Here is a 19,657-nt window from a genome sequence, read left to right on the forward strand (position 1 = left end):
AAAGTGGGGGAGGGATAAATTAGGAGTTTGGGGTTAACAGATACACACTACTATATATAAAATAGGTAAACAACAAGGACCTCCTGTATAGCACAAGAACTATATTCAATATCTTGTAATAACCTATAATGGAAAAGAATCTGAAAAAGGAAATATATGCGTATATATATATATATATATATATATATATATATCTTAATCACTTTGCTATACACCTAAAACATTGTAAATTAACTATACTTCAACTGAAAATAAAAAAGAAAAAGGAAGAATAACTAGAGTCTGAGTCAGGACCAAAACAATTCTCCTTTGAGTTAAAGTTATTGCCTAAAGTTCTTGAACTTTTAAGACATTTATTTTGACTGGCTATATTCTGTATACTACAGCTTACTAGAAAATTAATAAACAAATATATTAGGATTATCTTATCTATGTCATAAGGCTTTTATTATGAAGCTCAAATGATATAGAAGTTGTAAAAAGACATCAAAGGAATTCAGAGATCAAGGAAGAAAAGGACCATGTTTATTCATATTTGCTACCACTAGTATGAATAAGCATTTTTTGTTACTGTTGCCACCAGTGACATTAGGGAAGAATTAATGCCACAGATTCCCTATGGGTGAATATTTTTTGGTCATAAGGAAAACAGACATTATGGAAGAGACTCTTGGTAGGACTAAGACTGGTCCCAGCTACAATAGTGTCTATTAACCTAGAGACATCTAGGAATATCTTGGATCCCTAATGGCTCCTGACCCATCATGAAATAGATACAGATGATGGGGATTATTATGAGGATGACAATGAAGATGAGGACAATCACGATAGTTTTTAACACATATTGAGTGCTTACTATGTGTTGGGCACTTTTTCAAGGATTTTACACAAATTAACTCATTTAATCTTCTCAATAACCTCATCCTACCTCATACTATAATCATCCCCATTTCATAGGTGAGAACACTAATGCACAAAGAAGATAAGTAGCTTATCTAAAACCAGAAAGAAAATAACAATGAGTGTTGGCCCAACTGGTAAAAATAAGCAGTTGCCCAGTTTTATGTATTCTGGGCATTAGACTGCATTGAAAATTGTTAGTGCCCTACATAAATCATGATCTTCAGAAAAGAAGTTTCTCATACACTTTCCTCCTTTATAAATCGCATTCTGTATAGTGCTCAAGGGTCTTAAAGACAGGCTTTATATCATTATATTGGAGTCACTTTACCTAAAAACGCTTTGAATACAACAGGAACTTAATGCAAGTTGGTAGAATAAACACTTTGTATCTAAACTCTCCTAAAAGCATTGTGAGATATCTGTATAAGAATGGATTCTGTATGGTATTAGGGAGTGTGCTAATTTCATTCTTTTACATGGAGCTGTCCAGTTTTCCCAGCACCACTTATTGAAGAGGCTGTCTTTTCTCCATTGTATATTCTTGCCTCCCTTATCAAAAATAAAGTGACCATATGTGTCCATCGACAGATGAATGGATAAAGAAGATGTGACACATATATACAATGGAATATTACTCAGCCATAAAACAAAATGAAATTGAGTTATTTGTAGAGAGGTGGATGGACCTAGAGTTTGTCATACAGAGTGAGGTAAGTCAGAAAGAGAAAAACAAATACTGTATGCTAACACATATATATGGAATCTTAAAAAAAAAAAGGTGGGGGTTCTGAAGAACCTAGGGGCAGGACAGGAATAAAGATGCAGACATAGAGAATGGACTTGAGGACACAGGGAGGGGGATGGGTAAGTGAGAGTGGCATGGACATATATACATTACCAAATGTAAAATAAATAGCTAGTGGGAAGCAGCTACATAGCACAGGGAGGTCAGCTCGGTGTTTTGTGACCACCTAGAGAGGTGGGATGGGGAGGGTGGGAAGGAGATGCAAGAGGGAGGAGATATTGTATATGTATAGCTGATTCACTTTGTTATAAAGCAGGAACTAACACACCATTGTAAAGCAATTTTACTCCAATAAAGATGTTTAAAAAAAAGAATTATATTGGTTTCTACTAATTCCATTGGCACATATGTTTTACAGAATCTATATAATCTTGTGGTTCAGTGTGTAACTGAATTATTGTGTCAAAACATGCTCAAAATCAGTACAAGAATTATTTAAAATGCAAGCTGACTACTCTGGTATAAATATAATTTTAATAATATAAAAAATTGTTATAACTTAGGATGATGTGTCTACCTATAGAGGCCCACAGCATTATATTAATACTGTAAATCTGAAAACCATCCTATGCCTTTTTATGAATAGAATAATATCACTTACAAGATTTATTACTTTTCAGGGGAATGACACGCTGGGGAGAATTTGATGATCTTTACCGCATTAGTGATTTGGACAGGACTCAGATTCCAGTGTCTGGAGCAACAGATTCCCAGGAAGGTCAGTATCAAAATCTTATTAAGGAGGAGACTTTTTTAAACTAATACAAAGCATGAATCCTAAATGTTTTTTCGGAAATTCAACATTTTATATACCGTTACTTATTAAACCCTTATTTTATATTAAAAAAATATATTTTAGGAACATACTAACTTAAGTCACTACAGTGCTCATATGATGTTTAAGAACCTTACTTTGCTATATAAAAACATTATTTTTTAAATTACATCAAGTCCCTTAGATTTACTAGATTAGGGAGAACTGATGGTTTGAATAAAGTTTGTGTACATAAAATTGTTTTATATTTTCCCCAAGGATTAGGATCATTTATTATACTCAGAAGATTTCTATGTTAGACCAAGCCCTTCAGATTGAATTTTACATCTTTTGAGAAGCTGAACATTTCGGTTAATAGATATTTATATAACATTGCTTCTCAGAGGCAGATATACTGCCTTCACTATATTTGATAGGGTTGTTACAAGCATTTATTTAAAAAAGAGAAATCTACTTGAACATCAAGTGAGTTCATTATCAAATTTGACAAATGAATGGAAAATGCCAGCCCCTATGACATGTGACAACAGTAATCATAATAATGATGATGTGTTAGTAATAATATTAGTATCTGTCATTTACTGAGACTCGGGCATGATATCTTACATTTTACACGGATTTTCATTTTCATGTAACATGTAGAGATCCAAGGAGAAGATGATGACTGAGGCTGGGGTGGGGTTCACATTCCCAGGATAGTGATATTACCAAACTGACTTCAGACTGAACAAGGGTATGGTGCTGGCATTATCTTCATGAATCTACCAACAACTTCCAATGTTTAGCTTAATTTTTTTTCAAAGCATTCTCAGTTCAGTCCTCTCTGCTGTCTCTATAACAACTCAGATTTTGTAACAAGCATGATGCTCCTTCCTGGATTCCCTTATTTTTGTCTTATGGCCTTTTGGCATCTTTTATATAAGGGTCCTTATAATTAGCCCTTTGACAACACTCATCTAAACATAAGGGAATCCCAATCTCTTGGTACCAAAGATACAATAAAAATACATTTTTATTTAAGCACCAGTGCTAGAGAAAGATGAAGTATCACATGCTTATACTCTAATTACAATATAATTAAAATTCCAAGGTAAAATAGAAAACAAGTGTCACCAGATGGCCCTATTCTTAAAGAAGATCATTGTTATTTTCTGTTTAAAAGCGTTATAGCCCATTGCTTAGCTATATAATTACTAAGTATGTAATCAAATCCACCCATGATGCAAAGAGGTGAGCAGCTAAATTATATGGGCTTATAACCTTTATTCTCCCCAGATTACTTATCTTATCACAGTAGCACTCTGAAGCTTCATGCAGATGAAGAACCTGAATCCCCATTGCTCTATAGAACCATGAGTGAAGCAACCTTGGTGAGAAAAAGGATGAAGCCTCCGATGATGGATAGAAAGGACAGACGGAAGCATAGGGCCTTTATTAACGGACACTTTTATAACCATGAAGTGAGTTACAGTTTCATTAATGTCATTTAAAAGAATGTTGTCTATTGTGCTAACAATATCACTCAATTCAATTTTTTTTTTTTTTTTTCTGTATGCGGGCCTCTCACTGTTGTGGCCTCTCCCGTTGTGGAGCACAGGCTCCGGACGCGCAGGCTCAGTGGCCATGGCCCACGGGCCCAGCCGCTCCGCGGCATGTGGGATCCTCCCGGACCGGGACACGAACCCGTGTCCCCTGCATCGGCAGGCGGACTCTCAACCACTGCGCCACCAGGGAAGCCCTCAATTCAATTTATAATTTAAAAAAATAATAATGTCTTTAGATATACTACTACTATTATTATTGGGTACTCTCTATGTGTTAAGCATTAAACTGTTTTGATGGATTATCTCATTAATCACTAAAACAATCCTATGAAGCAGATACCATTATGTTCCCTACTTTATGTATGAGTTAACTGAGGTTCACAGAGGTTACACAATCCATCACTGGTCACACTGCTTTTAAGTAGCAACTCTGAACCCGAACCCAGCTTCTGTCTGATGCCAGAACCCAAGTTCTTAACCAACATGATCAGTGAACCCTAAGTGGCAGGCCCTGTGATACACACTGGAAATATAAAGATGACTCAATTGATGCCTTTGCCAGCATGGAGCTCAGGGCTTGGGCAAAGAAACCGATACATCCTCAAATGGTATTAAAATATGTAAGTGCTACAAAAGAGATTGGTTCAAAGCACATTCAAACATTAATATTTAAATAAAAGGAAAAAATCAGCTATAGACTTGTTTATTCTGATCAATTAAATTTTCCAGGTCTTATACATAAACCCATAGCAGTTTTTACACAAGTGCCATTGTAGTTTATACTATTTGCATTTTGATTTTTTTCACTTAATATGTGTTAAATTTATATGTGCCTTTCTATAGTATTTATAAGACATTTAACTTGGCGGAAGGTAGGAAACACATCATGTTTTTGTAGAACTCAAATTTTTCATGTCATGTACTATAACGATCATTCATCCATTCATTTAATAAATACTTAAAAAGCACTCACTCTGTGCAAGGCACCACTCTAAGCCCTTTCATACAAAATATTGACTCATTCATCATAAGCTTTTTTTCTTTTGGACTTTCTACATTTTTCCCTTTTTTTTTCATCCCTTGGGAGAGTATCCATATGTTCCTTTGGAGACTGGTATGGAGAAATCTCCCTTGTGAATTCTCTGTTCAAATTAGACATTTTTCTGGCTCAAGAATTTCCTCCTGGCCAAAAAGTAACATTGACAGTCCCCCAAAGATATGCAACTACCAATTGTCCTGGTTTCTTCTTCTCCTCAGAATTATGCTGTATGTCATCAGCACTTGTGAGGTGATTTGTGTTAAAGTAGGCTGTGAAAGCCACATTATTCCAAATGAGCAGCTTCCAGATGGGATATGCGGGGCTAAGAATGAAATGGGCACTAAGTTGACAGCACAGCATCATAGCTGAATGCTTGGGCGTTGCAGCCTGATGGCCTGATTGCAAATTCTTGCTGAGCAAATAAAAAATTACTCAATCTCTTAGCCTTCATTCCTTCATCCTTCCTTCTTTACAAGGCTGTTGATGGGATTAAGTGGAACGAGGTGAGTTCAGTACTTAGCATAAGTATCTGCACGAAGGAAGAACTCTGTCTACATTAGCTTTATTGATATTGATTGAAAGATCAAGTGGAACTAAAGATATTTCACACAAATATCATTCACTGCAGTATAATAACTAGCAGAAAACAAAACCCCGTAACCCAAAGCACTCTATCAATGTGTATGCAATGATGGGCATCCAGGAATTTAAGTTGATATAGTTGTAAGGTATGTTTTTATATCATGAAACCTCTTGATAATGCCTCCAGTATTAGAGGCTTATATTGTGATGCAGTAGTCCCAAGAGAATACATTCCAAGACTCCCAGTGGATACCTGAAACTGAAGATAGTACTGAATTCTATATATACTATGTTTTTCCCTATACATACATACCTATGATAAAGTTTAATGTATAAATTAGGCAAAATAAGAGGTTAACAACAATATCTAATAATAAGGTAGAATATTTATAAAAATATACTGTAAAAAATGTTATGTGAATGTGGTCTCTCTCTCCCTCCATCTCTCTCAAAATATCTTATTGCACTGTATTCACCTTTGTAAGGGTGTGAGATGATAAAATACCTGTGGTATGATGAGATGAAGTGAGGTGAATAACGGAGGCATGGTGATGCAGCATTAGGCTACTCTTGACCTTCTGACAGTATGTCAGAAGGGGGATCATCTGCTTCAGATGATCCTGGACCATCAAGCCATGATGACGTCGATAGTTGGCTGTCAGGAGCAGACATTGTCAATGGTTGGGGATCTTCGGCCGGATGGAGTAGGATGGTGCAAGATTTTATCATGCTACTCAGAATGGCACACAATTTAAAACGTATGAATTGTTTACTTCTGGAATTTTCCATTTAATATTTTTTCATCTCTCTCAGGATTCTATTCATTTTAAAATAGGAATAATGATCAAATAATGAGAAAAATTTTATGGTTATATGTTTCTTATGATTTTTTTATGGTGCATTACTAATCCCCAAGAGGAATGTGTCAGACTTATCTGACCATAGAAATCTTTTACCAAGTATTATCTAAAAGGCAGACTCTTGATTAGAGCAATTTGCAGGAAATATTGTTCTAGATATTCAATTAGCAACACTTTTACCTCAATCCTCAGTTGAGATATAGGCTGAACCATATGAAATTGCCAACACTGGACCATTTCTGACCAACCAAAAAGGAGTGATTTTATACAGTTCAAACTAAAACAATTTAGAGCAATTATTCCCAACCAGGAGGGAATTTTGAAATCTTAAACTACACTGAAGAATGGTGTGACTATCTAGTGAAACTGTTTTGAACATTCTCAAATGATGTTTTACCTAACTTACTCTAGAAAAAATATAAAGCTGCTTAAAAGCATACATAGTACAGTATTCAACAACAACAAAGAAAGTAAAAATAAGAAAGCAAATTTTTAAACTGACGATATTGGATTTTTTGTCCAAAGGAAGGCCAGGTTCAAAATATTGACTCTTGTTAGTTTGTCACGTTAAGTCCTTAAAATTATATCAATCTTTTTTTTTTCTCTTTTAGACATCAATTTTCACTCCAGCCTTTGGATCAGAAACTAAGGTCAGAATAAACAGTAATATGAGAACTGAAGAAGTAATAAAGCAAATTCTCCAAAAATTTAAGGTAATCTTTATCAGTGAACTGAGCTATAAATATCTTGTATATAATTTAACTGTAGACACATAAATGAATTTTTCTGAAATTAAATGTTCAGTTCCAAAGAATTCTTTCCTATGTATGGTTGACCCTTGAACAAAACGGGTTTGAACTGCATGGGTCCATTTATAATATAACTGGACTGTGCCTGAGAAATTACATTATCCCCAGAAAGCAGAAAAGGTTTTATATCTGAAAGTAAAAAAATGAAAGTGAAGAAACATATATAATTTGTGTCTGGTTGGCTTGGAAAGCATTGACAACAAAGAATTCATGTCTGTTCTTTCTTTTCCACTGACAGATTGAAAATAGTGCCCAGGATTTTGCACTTTACATTATTTTTGCAACAGGAGGTAAGAAAGCTTGGTGGTTGTTCTTACATGACTCCAGTGTGTTATTGTTTTCTGACCATAAGAAAGGCAGAAAAGCAGTTTACCTCCTTCTGTGGAAGAACGGGAGGGAGGGAAGGAAGAAGGAAGAGAGGGGGAGTGTTTTACATTATTTGTATTTCACAATTTCAGAGGAAGACACCCTAAGATTAAGGTATCCTAGAAGAGTTTATAATACAAAAGACTTTGCTTGTTGGCCAGTCATTAAATTATCTGAATGACGATCAAAGAGCACTGGATAATAGGTGGAAGGTTCCCAGGAATTGTTAGGCATTTAAGTTGACCTCTGTACTTCTTTCTTTTTCACTTTCCCTTATCATTCTAGCTCTTACTAGAGCCATCATTACATAGCATTTCTTCCTCATCTTTCTTAGCAGATTGTCTGACACATTGTGGGAGTGTTCTCTCTTCCTCAGTAGAGAAAAATGTGCAGAACTTTGTGGTGGAGGTAAAAGTTTAGCAGCAGGACATTGGAAAGAGGCTATATGTGGGGTGCTAGGAGTAGGGAGTGAAAGATTAGAGAAACCCTAAAGCAATACTAAAATGAAATTTTTGAAAGCCTTAAAACTGAAAAAAATTTAAATGTTAAATTATAAAAATAGCTCAGGTTATAATTTAAGTATCAGAATGTTTGAGCCAGAAATTGAATAGAATAAAATAATACATTTTGATCTGGAACAATTACAAGAAAATGAAAGCTGGATTTCCAAACACATACCAAATTAAAGTCCTTATAAATCAAAGCTTAAATATAAGAAATATATTACATTTTTGAAAATTCTAAGAGTGTGTGTGTGTGTATTCATTCTAGTTGTTTTAGAAAAGAACGAAAAGGTAGAAACATTGAACTGTATAAAAATGTATTGATAAAAGATACAAACATTATGAAGAAGGGTCACAATGAAAGCAACTGTAGACATATAAACAAAGTTTTAAAATTGATTCAACTATCAACTGCTATGGAAGAAAATCACAGAGATAGGCACCACTGAAGACGAATTGGAGCAGAAGCAGAAGAACTAGAAGCAGACCCTGTGGTGTCTTTCTACCCTGCTGCCTCTGAAAAAGAGCCCAGCAAATAGTTAAAGACCCAGAGTGAGGGCAGAGACCAGAAGCAAGAAGAGCTACAATCCTGCAGCCTGTGGAACAAAAAATACATTCACAGAAAGATAGACAAGATGAAAAGGCAGAGGGCTACATACCAGATGAAGGAACAAGATAAAACCACAGAAAAACAACTAAATGAAGTGGAGATAGAAAACCTTCCAGAAAAAGAATTCAGAATAATGATAGTGAAGATAATCCAGGACCTCAGAAAAAGAATGGAAGCAAAGATTGAGAAGGTGCAAAAAATGTTTAACAAAGATCTAGAAGAACTAAAGAACAAACAAACAGAGATGAACAATACAATAACTGAAATGAAAAATGCACTAGAAGGAATCAATAGCAGAATAACTGAGGCAGAAAAACGGATAAGTGACCTGGAAGACACAATGGTGGAATTCACTGCTTTGGAACAGAATAAAGAAAAAAGAATGAAAAGAAATGCAGACAGCCTAAGAGACCTCTGGGACAAGATTAAACCCAACAACATTCACATTATAGGGGTCCAAGAAGGAGAAGAGAGAGAGAAAGGACCTGAGAAAATATTTGAAGAGATTATAGCTAAAAACTTCCCTAACATGGGAAAGGAAATAGCCACCCAAGTCCAGGAAACGCAGAGAGTCCCATACAGGACAAACCCAAGGAGAAACATGCCGAGACACATAGTAATCAAATTGGCAAAAATTAATGGCAAAGAAAAATTATTGAAAGCAGCAAGGGAAAAATGACAAAAAACATACAAGGGAACTCCCATAAGGTTAACAACTGATTTCTCAGCAGAAACTCTACAAGCCAGAAGGGAGTGGCATGATATACTTAAAGTGATGAATGGGAAGAACCTACAACCAAGATTACCCAGCAAGGATCTCATTCAGGTATGATGGAGAAATCAAAAGCTTTACAGACAAGCAAAACCTAAGAGAATTCAGCACCACCAAACCAGCTCTACAACAAATGCTAAAGGAACTTCTCTAAGTGGGAAACAAAAGAGAAGAAAAGAACCTACAAAAACAAACCCAAAACAATAAAGAAAATGGTAATAGGAACATACATATTGATAATTACCTTAAATGTGAAAGGCTTAAATGCTCCAACCAAAAGACACAGGCTTGCTGAATGGATACAAAAACAAGACCCATATATATGCTGTCTACAAGAGACCCACTTCAGACCTAGGGACACATACTGACTGAAAGTGAGGGGATGGAAAAAGATATTCCATGCAAATGGAAATCAAAAGAAAGCTGGAGCAGCAATACTCATATCAGATGAAATAGACTTTAAAATAAAGAATGTTGCAAGAGACAAGGAAGGACACTACATAGTGATCAAGGGATCAATCCAAGAAGAAGATATAACAATTATAAATATATATGCATCCAACATAGGAGCACCTCAATACATAAGGCAACTACTAACAGCTCTAAAAGAGGAAATCGAGAGTAACACAGTAATACTGGGGGACTTTAACACCTCACTTACACCAATAGACGGATCATCCATACAGAAAATTAATAAGGAAACACAAGCTTTAAATGACACAATAGACCACATAGATTTAATTGATATTTATAAGACATTCCATCCAAAAACAGAAGATTACACTTTCTTTTCCAGTGCGCACGGAACATTCTCTAGGATAGATCACATCTTGGGTGACAAATCAAGCGTCAGTAAATTTAACAAAACTGAAATCATACCAAGCATCTTTTCTGACCACAACACTATGAGATTAGAAATCAATTACAGGGGAAAAAATGGAAAAACACAAACAATATGTTACTAAATAACCAAGAGATCACTAAAGAAATCAAACAGGAAATCAAAAAATACCTAGAAACAAATGACAATGAAAACTCGATGATCCAAAACCTATGGGATGCAGCAAAAGCAGTTCTAAGAGGGAAGTTTATAGCTATACAAGCCTACCTCAAGAAACAAGAAAAATCTCAAATAAACAATCTAATGTTACACCTAAAGGAACTAGGGAAAGAAAAACAAACAAAACCCAGAGTTAACAGAAGGAAAGAAATCATAAAGATCAGAGCAGAAATAAATGAAATAGAAACAAAGAAAACAATAGCAAAGATCAATAAAACTAAAAGCTGGTTCTTTGAGAAGATAAACAAAATTGATAAACCACTAGCCAGACTCATCAAGAAAAAGAGGGAGAGGACTCAAATCAATAAAATTAGAAACGGAAATGGAGAAGTTACAACTGACACTGCAGAAATACAAAGCATCCTAAGAGACTACTACAAGCAACTCTATGCCAATAAAATGGACAACTTGGAAGAAATGGGCAAATTCTTAGAAAGGTATAACCTTCCAAGACTGAACCAGGAAGAAATAGAAAATATGAACAGACAAATCACAAGTAATGAAATTGAAACTGTGATTTAAAATCTTCCAACAAACAAAAGTCCAGGACCAGATGATTTCACAGGTGAATTCTATCAAACATTTAGAGAAGAGCTAGCACTCATCCTTCTCAAACTATTCCAAACAATTGCAGAAGAAGGAAAACTCCCAAACTCACTCTATGAGGCCACCATCACTCTGATACCAAAACCAGACAAAGATACTATAAGAAAAGAAAATTACAGACCAATATCACTGATGAATATAGATGCAAAAATCCTCAACAAAATATTAGCAAAGAATCCAACAACACATTAAAAGGATCATACAGCATGATCAAGTGGGATTTATTCCAGAGATGCAAGGATTCTTCAATATATGCAAATCAATCAACGTGATACACCATATTAACAAATTGAAGAATAAAAACCATATGATCATCTTAATAGATGCAGAAAAAGCTTTTGACAAAATTCGACACCGATTTATGATAAAAGCTCTCCAGAAAGTGGGCATAGAGGGAACCTACTTCAGCATAATAAAGGCCATATATGACAAACACACAGCAAACATCATTCTCAATGGTGAAAAACTGAAAGCATTTCCCCTAGGATCAGGAACAAGACAAGGATGTCGACTCTCACCACTGTTATTCAACATAGTTTTGGAAGTCCTAGCCATGGCAATTAGAGAAGAAAAAGAAATAAAAGGAATACAAATTGGAAAAGAAGAAGTAAAACTGTCACTGTTGGCAGATGACATGCTACTATACACAGAGAATCTTAAAGATACCACCAGAAAACTACTAGAGCTAATCAATGAATTTGGTAAAGTTGCAGGATACAAAATTAATGCACAGAAATCTCTTGCATTCCAATACACTAATGATGAAAAATCTGAAAGAGAAATTAAGGAAACACTCCCATGTACCACTACAACAAAAAGAATAAAATACCTAGGAATAAACTTCCTTAGGGAGACAAAAGACCTGTATGCAGGAAACTATAATACAATCATGAAAGAAATTAAAGATGATACCAACAGATGGAGAGATATACCATGTTCTTGGATTGGAAGAATCAACATTGTGAAAATGACTATACTACCCAAAGCAATCTACAGATTCATTGCAATCCCTAACAAACTACCAATGACATTTTTTACAGAACTAGAACAAAAAACTCTTAAAACCCCAAATAGCCAAAGCAGTCTTGAGGGAAAAAACCGGAGCTGGAGGAATCAGAATCCCTGACTTCAGACTATACTACAAAGCTACAGTAATCAAGACAATATGGTCCTGGCACAAAAACAGAAATATAGATCAATGGAACAGGATAGAAAGTCCAGAGGTAAACCCACACACCTATGGTCAACTAATCTATAACAAAGGTGGCAAGGATATACAATGGAGAAAAGACAGCCTCTTCAATAAGTGGTGCTGGGAAAACTGGACAGCTACATGTAAAAGAATGAAATTAGAGCACTCCTTAAAAACATACACAAAAATAAACCCAAAATGCATTAAAGACCTAAATGTAAGACCAGGCACTATAAAACTCTTTGAGGAAAATATAAGCAGAACATTCTTTGACATAAATCACACCAAGATATTTTTTGATCCACCTCCTAGAGTAATGGAAACAAAAACAATAATAAACAAGTGGGACCTAATGAAACTTCAAAGGTTTTTCACAGAAAAGGAAACCATAAACAAGACGAAAAGACAACTCTCAGAATGGGAGAAAATATTTGCAAATGAATCATTGGACAAAGGATTAATCTCCAAAATATATAAACAGCTCATGCAGCTCAATAGTAAAAAAACAAACAACCCAATCCAAAAATGGGCAGAAGACCTAAATAGACATTTCTCCATAGAAGACATACAGATGGCCAAGAAGCACATGAAAAGCTGCTCAACATCACTAATTATTAGAGAAATGCACATCAAAACTACAATGAGGTATCACCTCACACCAGTTAGAATGGGTATCATCAGAAAATCTACAAACAACAAATGCTGGAGAGGGTGTGGAGAAAAGGGAACACTCTTGCACTGTTGGTGGGAATGTGAATTGATACGGCCACTATGGAGAACAGTATGGAGGTTCCTTCAAGAACTAAGAATAGAATTACCATATGACCCAGCAATCCCACTACTGGGCCTATACCCAGAGAAAACCACAATTCAAAAAGACACATGCACCCCAATTTCATTGCAGCACTATTTACAATAGCCAGGTCATGGAAGCAACCTAAATGCCCATCGACAGATGAATGGATAAAGAAGATGTGGTACATATATACAATGGAATATTACTCAGCCATAAAAAGGAATGAAATTGGGTCATTTGTAGAGACATGGATGCATCTAGAGACTGTCATACAGAGTGAAGTAAGCCAGAAAGAGAAAAACAAATATCATATATTAAAGCATATATGTGGAACCTAGGAAATGGTACAGATGAATGGGTTTGCAGGGCAGAAATTGAGGCACAGATGTAGAGAACAAACGTATGGACACCAAGGGGGGAAAGCAGCCAGGGGTGGGGGGGTGATGAATTGGGAGATTGGGATTGACGTGTATACACTGATGTGGATAAATTGGACGACTAATAAGAAAATAAATAATTTTTTTAAAAAGAAATAAAAAGATACAAGCATTATGAAGAATATCAGAAAAATATTAATACCTACAATATCAAAAAGTTCTTGCAGGGCTTCCCTGGTGGCGCAGTGGTTGAGAGTCCGCCTGTCGATGCAGGGGACACGGGTTCGTGCCCCGGTCTGGGAAGATCCCACATGCCGCGGAGTGGCTGGGCCCGTGAGCCATGGCCACTGAGCCTGCGCGTCCGGAGCCTGTGCTCCGCAACAGGAGAGGCCACAACAGTGAGAGGCCCGCGTACCGCAAAAAAAAAAAAAAAAAAAGTTCTTGCGAAATGATAGTGAAAGGACAATCCAATACAAATAAAGTATGATAAAGCAATTCAAAGAATAACAAAGTAACCAATAAATATTTTTAGGAAAGCCTTAAACTCAAGGAAATACAAGTATTAAAGGAAATGCAGAAGTTAAGGAAATGTAAATTCAATCCTTAAATTCAATGTAATATTATCACCTATGTCTGGTGTGGATAAGGGTAAAAGCATATGTTCTTGCAATTCTGGTGAAGATCTGTCTGTCTACTTCCTTAAAATTCATTCTAGCAACATTTGTTAAAATCCACAGTATACATATCCTTTAGCCCAGCAATTCCACTGGTTGAGAATCTGTTTCACAAAAATAAAAGGACTACTGACTACAGATTTATGTGCAAGCCTATTTATAATGACAAAAAGCTAAAGGCCAAGTTACCCATCATAGAGGAATGATTTAATAAGTGATTATTTATTATGCAACCATTAAATGAGTTAGATCCATACCAGTTGAATGGAAGGAATTCTATAATATACATTTAATTAAAAATGCAAGATGCCTATAACTGTATATAGTATGATCCCATTTTAAAAAAAGAATTATAAATCCCTATTTATATATGTAGTTTATATGATCACATGATCAGGGAGAAAGGTATGGAAAGATAAATACCAAGCCATTAACATTGATTACTTGGTTAGGGGGTTGGGGAGATACAGAAAAGACAATGGGAAGGAGAAAAAGCACAAAAGGAAAAAACAAATTATGATTTTTAAAAATATATGTGTACAATAAAAATAGCAAGTGTGATACGACCACCTTTATGTATTTTTTGTGTGTGTGCATAAAGAGATATGTGAAGGGATGACCACAGAAAGTGAAAAGCTGCTTATCCTAGAGTTCTGGGATTCCAGGTGATTTTTACTCTCTGCCTTATTCTTTTCCTCATAATTACAGTAGTATGTATGTTATTGAGGAATAATTCAGAATAACTGACAAATATAATTGTATATATTTGTATTGTGTACAATGTGATGATTGGACATACATGTACACTGTGCAACGATTAGCAAGATCAAGATAATCAACACATCCATCAGCTTACATAGTTAACTCTTTTTTTTTCTTGGGCTAAGAATGCTTAAGATCTACTCTCAGCAACCTTCAAGTGTACATTAGATCCTCAGAAATTATTCTTCTAATAACTGAAAATTTGTACTCTTTGACCTATATAATGTCCTTTCCCCTCCCCAATATGTATGCTATTTTTAAAATCAGGGGAAAATGCTTATTTTTACTGTAAAATGTAGTTATTTCAGTTTTACCTGTGAAAATTATGTTTTCTTTTAAAATGTGTCAAAATTTCTTATACATGAAATCCAGAAGTGAAGATAATCATAACTAGGACCTTTTTAGGGACCAGGAATAGAGAAAAGAATGGAGCTTATAGCACCTGTTTAGGTAGTAATGTGGAAAATAGATGGCTGTGTTTTTTAATACCTTTTATCTACTAAGCGCATGATCTATAACAGTGTTTCTCAAATTGTAGCACACTTCAGAATTACCTGGAGAGTTCATTTAGAACACAAATTCTCAAGCCCCTCCAGATCTGAGGACAGTCTGGGAATGCATATTTCTAATAATTATCCCAGGTGACCATGAAGCAAGGAACATTGCCCTATGATATCAAGAATGAAGCAAATTGAGGATGCAAAACCAAGTTAATACAAGATGTAAAGGTCAGAAGAGGACTCTGGTGGGTTAATGACAGGAGCTAAATTATGGGGTTCCCCATTGCTTCAGAAAAGGTAGAGGAATTAAAGCAATGAACACTGACTCTGTGGACATAGGAATGGATGTCACTTTAATTGTGGGGAAGCTGGACTTCTATGTTCTAGATCCTTTCTTGCCCTTTTTCCTGGGGTAGGTCCAGTCCAGGGGATGAGAACAGTTCTGACACTTGGAACTTTTAAAAGCCCAAGGAAACACATGATACTGTAGAAAGGACTAACTGGTCCACGTTTTTCCCTTCAGTCTACTTCAACAGAGCCAACAGGTTATTCTTTAACCATGGAAGTCAGACCATGTCACACCTCTTCTTAGATCCTCTGATGGTCTCTCTTCTGACAGTAAAGTCACAATCTTTGTGCTGGTCCCATTACCTCTTCTCTTCATCATTTAACAACCCTCCCCTCATCTCCATGCCAGCCACCCTGTTCCCTTGCTGCTCTTTCACAGCATTAGGCATGCACTGACCTCAAAGGTGCTCTATTGATTTACTTACCCTTTTGGCACACACTTCCCCTAAATAGCTTCATGGTTCCTCTCTCATCTCCTTCAGGTCTTTGCTCAAATGTTACATCTTCAGTGAGGCCTTCCTCCACCACCCTACAATAATTGCAAACTTCTCCCCTGCACACACATATTTACACATGTGCATGCTTTCTACCCGCTCCCTTGCTTTATTTTTTCCCCTGAATACTTATCACTATATGTGACATGTCTTATTTATGTATCTTCCTTATCATCTTCTTCTCCACTAGAGTGTAACGTTCATGAGGGAAGTGATTTTAGTCTGCTTTTTTCTGTAGTGTACCCACTACTGAGAACAAGGCCTGGTACATAGTTGTAACTCAAAAAATGTTTGAGGAAGGAAGGAGGAAAGAAAATGAATGTAAAGGCACTGTGTCCTAAAATGAAATCACAGATGTGAAACTACTTCAGCAGAAAGCTAGAAGTATTTTGTGGTGGCAGTATTTGTGACTTTTGGAAATTTGAAGTTCTGGGACTATACCAAATAGGAAGTTATTTTTTTCTCATCTCATTATTATGGTTGAATGGATGAAGTCCGTAGTTTAATGAAATAATAAAAAATACCCCTGATGCGAATAACAATTCTGAATATATTTTTAAGAAAAGCCAAGGATTGGACGTGGGGTGAGAGAGAAATGAAGAACTGAAGATAATTACAAAGTTTTGGATCTGAACTACTAGAAAGATAGAATTACATTAATGGAACTAGGAAAGATCAATAAATATTTGTTGAATGAATGAAAAATTGTAAAAAAATTTTTAGGAGTGTTGCATGATAAAAGGCATAAATGAGACTGAAGATTTGTCTGAACATCCAAACCAAAGGCAAAGTTGGCATTCTGAGATAGAAAGTCAAACCCTGAAGGATAGCAAGAGAAAGAAGTCCATTTTTAGTTCATTTAAATGTTTTAATTTCAATTTACTTTTTTGAGTGAGTTCCTCCTGTTGTATGTTCTTTTTAGGTCTTTCAAAGTGAGCTGAAGAAGCAAAATGAATGGACAAATTATGTTGCTTTTTTTTTCTCTAGAATGGACTCCTGACTGTAGTTGATTCTTATTTTCATTTGCAGAGCAGAGACGGCTAAAGGAAACAGACATTCCGCTACTGCATAGACTCCTACAGGGACCATCCAAAAAGAATGCTCGCATTTTCCTCATGGATAAAGATGCAGAAGAAATTAGCAGTGATGTACGGATGCCATTGCCCTGAATCTATCTTTGCCCTCTCCTCACTCAGCATCTCTCACACAAATGCTCTGCTTTTTTTTGTTTGTTTTTCTTTCAGGTGGCTCAGTATATTAACTTTCATTTTTCTCTCCTGGAGTCCATCCTTCAAAGATTAAATGAAGAAGAGAAAAGAGAGATTCAAAGAACAATAACAAAGTAAGTTAAGAGCTTGCACACTGGGTGCTTCGTTCTTTAATAGGTTCAAGGCACAAAATGTGTCCAGTTGTTAATACTCTTTTTCTCCTTATTTCAGATTCAGTACAGAAAAGGCTATCATACTGAAATGTCTTCGAAGTAAACAGGTAATAAAAACAGAGACAACAGTTTAGCAATACAGGTCACTATTGCTAAAACACTTCAACAAAATTAGAAGGGTGTTACAACTATTTGAGTGCATAAATTCTATACTTGCATTTATACAAATATATGTGAACTTGAATCTGTAGGAAATTGAATGTGGAAAAAGCTTGTCTCCCTTTAAACTGAAGAGGTTAAGTAGGGTTCACAGTTGGACTGAAGGAACTTGAATTTAGTTTCAGTAGCTGGAATAAGCTTGGATACTATGTATTTCAAATAGTTTTTATAGTAAAACACTCAATGAACTTGAATTTAAATGGCATCTTCAGATGCCATGCAGCTTAAACTTATTTTAGCTTCAACTGTCAAGAGAACTTTCATCAACTGACTCTCAGAAATGATTCAGAAGTAAAAGCTGCCAGCTCTTAAAATAAAAAATCAGCACATTACTACCCCACCAAGGAATCTGATGGTGATGGTGTTTCACAGCTCCTTAAACTCTAGCCTTTTCATAAAATCTAGGACTATCTTTCTATGGATATGTGGCTTTGGGCTATCTATAACATCAGAGCTATCTGTCCTTTGGGATGGAAAAGATTATAGACTCTGTTAAGAAATCCAAATTGTAATTTTCTCAACCTAAGCCCTTCTTTTTTTTCCCCCTCTGTTCTACTGATGACTTTCAGAAGTGTTCTTAAGCTTTTCTTTTGTCAATTGAACTAGTTTTCTTTATTTTTTCCAAACAAACATATCACAGAGATTTAGTGTATTTTGTTGGCTAGGCTAAGACTTGACCCATGATAACCATTTGTTGCTGAAAGAATATAGAAGATAATGCAAAGCTGTGGTAGCCAAAGTTGGGCAGGAAATCTGGAGCTCTGCCCTTTTTCTCCAAGACAACTCATTCTACAAAACAACACTCAGGGTCCATCAAGTACACTTAACCAATCTGAAAAAGCACTGAGAATGCCACAAGTATCATCTATGATTTTATTTATGAACTCTATATTAAAAGGGAGTTTTATGCAGCTCTTTTCCATTCCACTACTACTTCTATTTGCATTCCTCATAAGCATTGGATTAAACTGATTATATTACGCACACTATGGGGTAAGGTTGAATGTAATAAACCCAGTTGGAAGATCAATTAACAAAATATGAAACATGTTTAAGACAAAGGTATTACTTCTCAGTGTAACCAAATCCTAAACCAGACGAAAGTAAAAGTGTGCTGTGAGCTTTTCAGTCCTAGGAAATCTCCTTTATTGAATAAGACATGGGCTTGCATCTTCATCCTATTATCTATCAGTTAATAAGAAAATCCCATCTCACAAAAATAAAGCGAATGTAATGGTTAAAATTCGGTATGCTTATTTAAAGTAGTGTCAAGTATCTGCCATAAACATGACAAAAGATTCATCTTTAATATATTGAAAGTCTACAAAATGCATTTAAAAATACCATGCCTGGATAGAATAAATAAGACATATGGCTTGAAAAGTAAAATTGCAGAAGAGGAAATGCAAATGGCTACTAAGTATGTGAAAAAAGTTGTATCTTAATAGTGATCAGTTGTATTAGTCTGTGTCTAATCAGGAGACAGAAACCACACAGTCATTTAAACAGGCGAAATTTAATATAAAGAATTACTTAGCGGTGATGATAGAGTAATTATAAAAATGTGAAGAGAACCCCAAAGGGTACCCTAAGCCTGAGGAAGAATACCCCACAAAGGAAAAGCTTGGAGAGAGGAGCTGAGAATTCATTGGAGAAGGTGTGGTTGCAGCCCAGTGGATT

General features: G+C 35.6%; 1 protein-coding gene across 1 annotated transcript in view; it reads left to right on the forward strand.

Moving 5' to 3' along the window:
* The window catches only part of RASSF6 (Ras association domain family member 6), a gene marked incomplete at its 3' end in the record, with an annotated part of 58,139 nt that extends 40,247 nt beyond the window's left edge, over positions 1 to 17,892 (forward strand). Inside the window, exons 5-11 of the mRNA XM_082639478.1 lie at positions 2,329 to 2,426; positions 3,759 to 3,943; positions 7,120 to 7,221; positions 7,556 to 7,607; positions 17,407 to 17,525; positions 17,622 to 17,719; positions 17,817 to 17,892. Of these exons, the coding sequence (XP_082495604.1) occupies positions 2,329 to 2,426; positions 3,759 to 3,943; positions 7,120 to 7,221; positions 7,556 to 7,607; positions 17,407 to 17,525; positions 17,622 to 17,719; positions 17,817 to 17,892 (730 nt within the window). The remainder of the gene's footprint in view (positions 1 to 2,328; positions 2,427 to 3,758; positions 3,944 to 7,119; positions 7,222 to 7,555; positions 7,608 to 17,406; positions 17,526 to 17,621; positions 17,720 to 17,816) is intronic.
* Between the last annotated feature and the right edge of the window lie 1,765 nt (positions 17,893 to 19,657).

Source organism: Mesoplodon mirus, assembly GCF_964341445.2.
Source record: "Mesoplodon mirus genome assembly, chromosome: 2".
NCBI lineage: Eukaryota > Metazoa > Chordata > Mammalia > Artiodactyla > Ziphiidae > Mesoplodon > Mesoplodon mirus.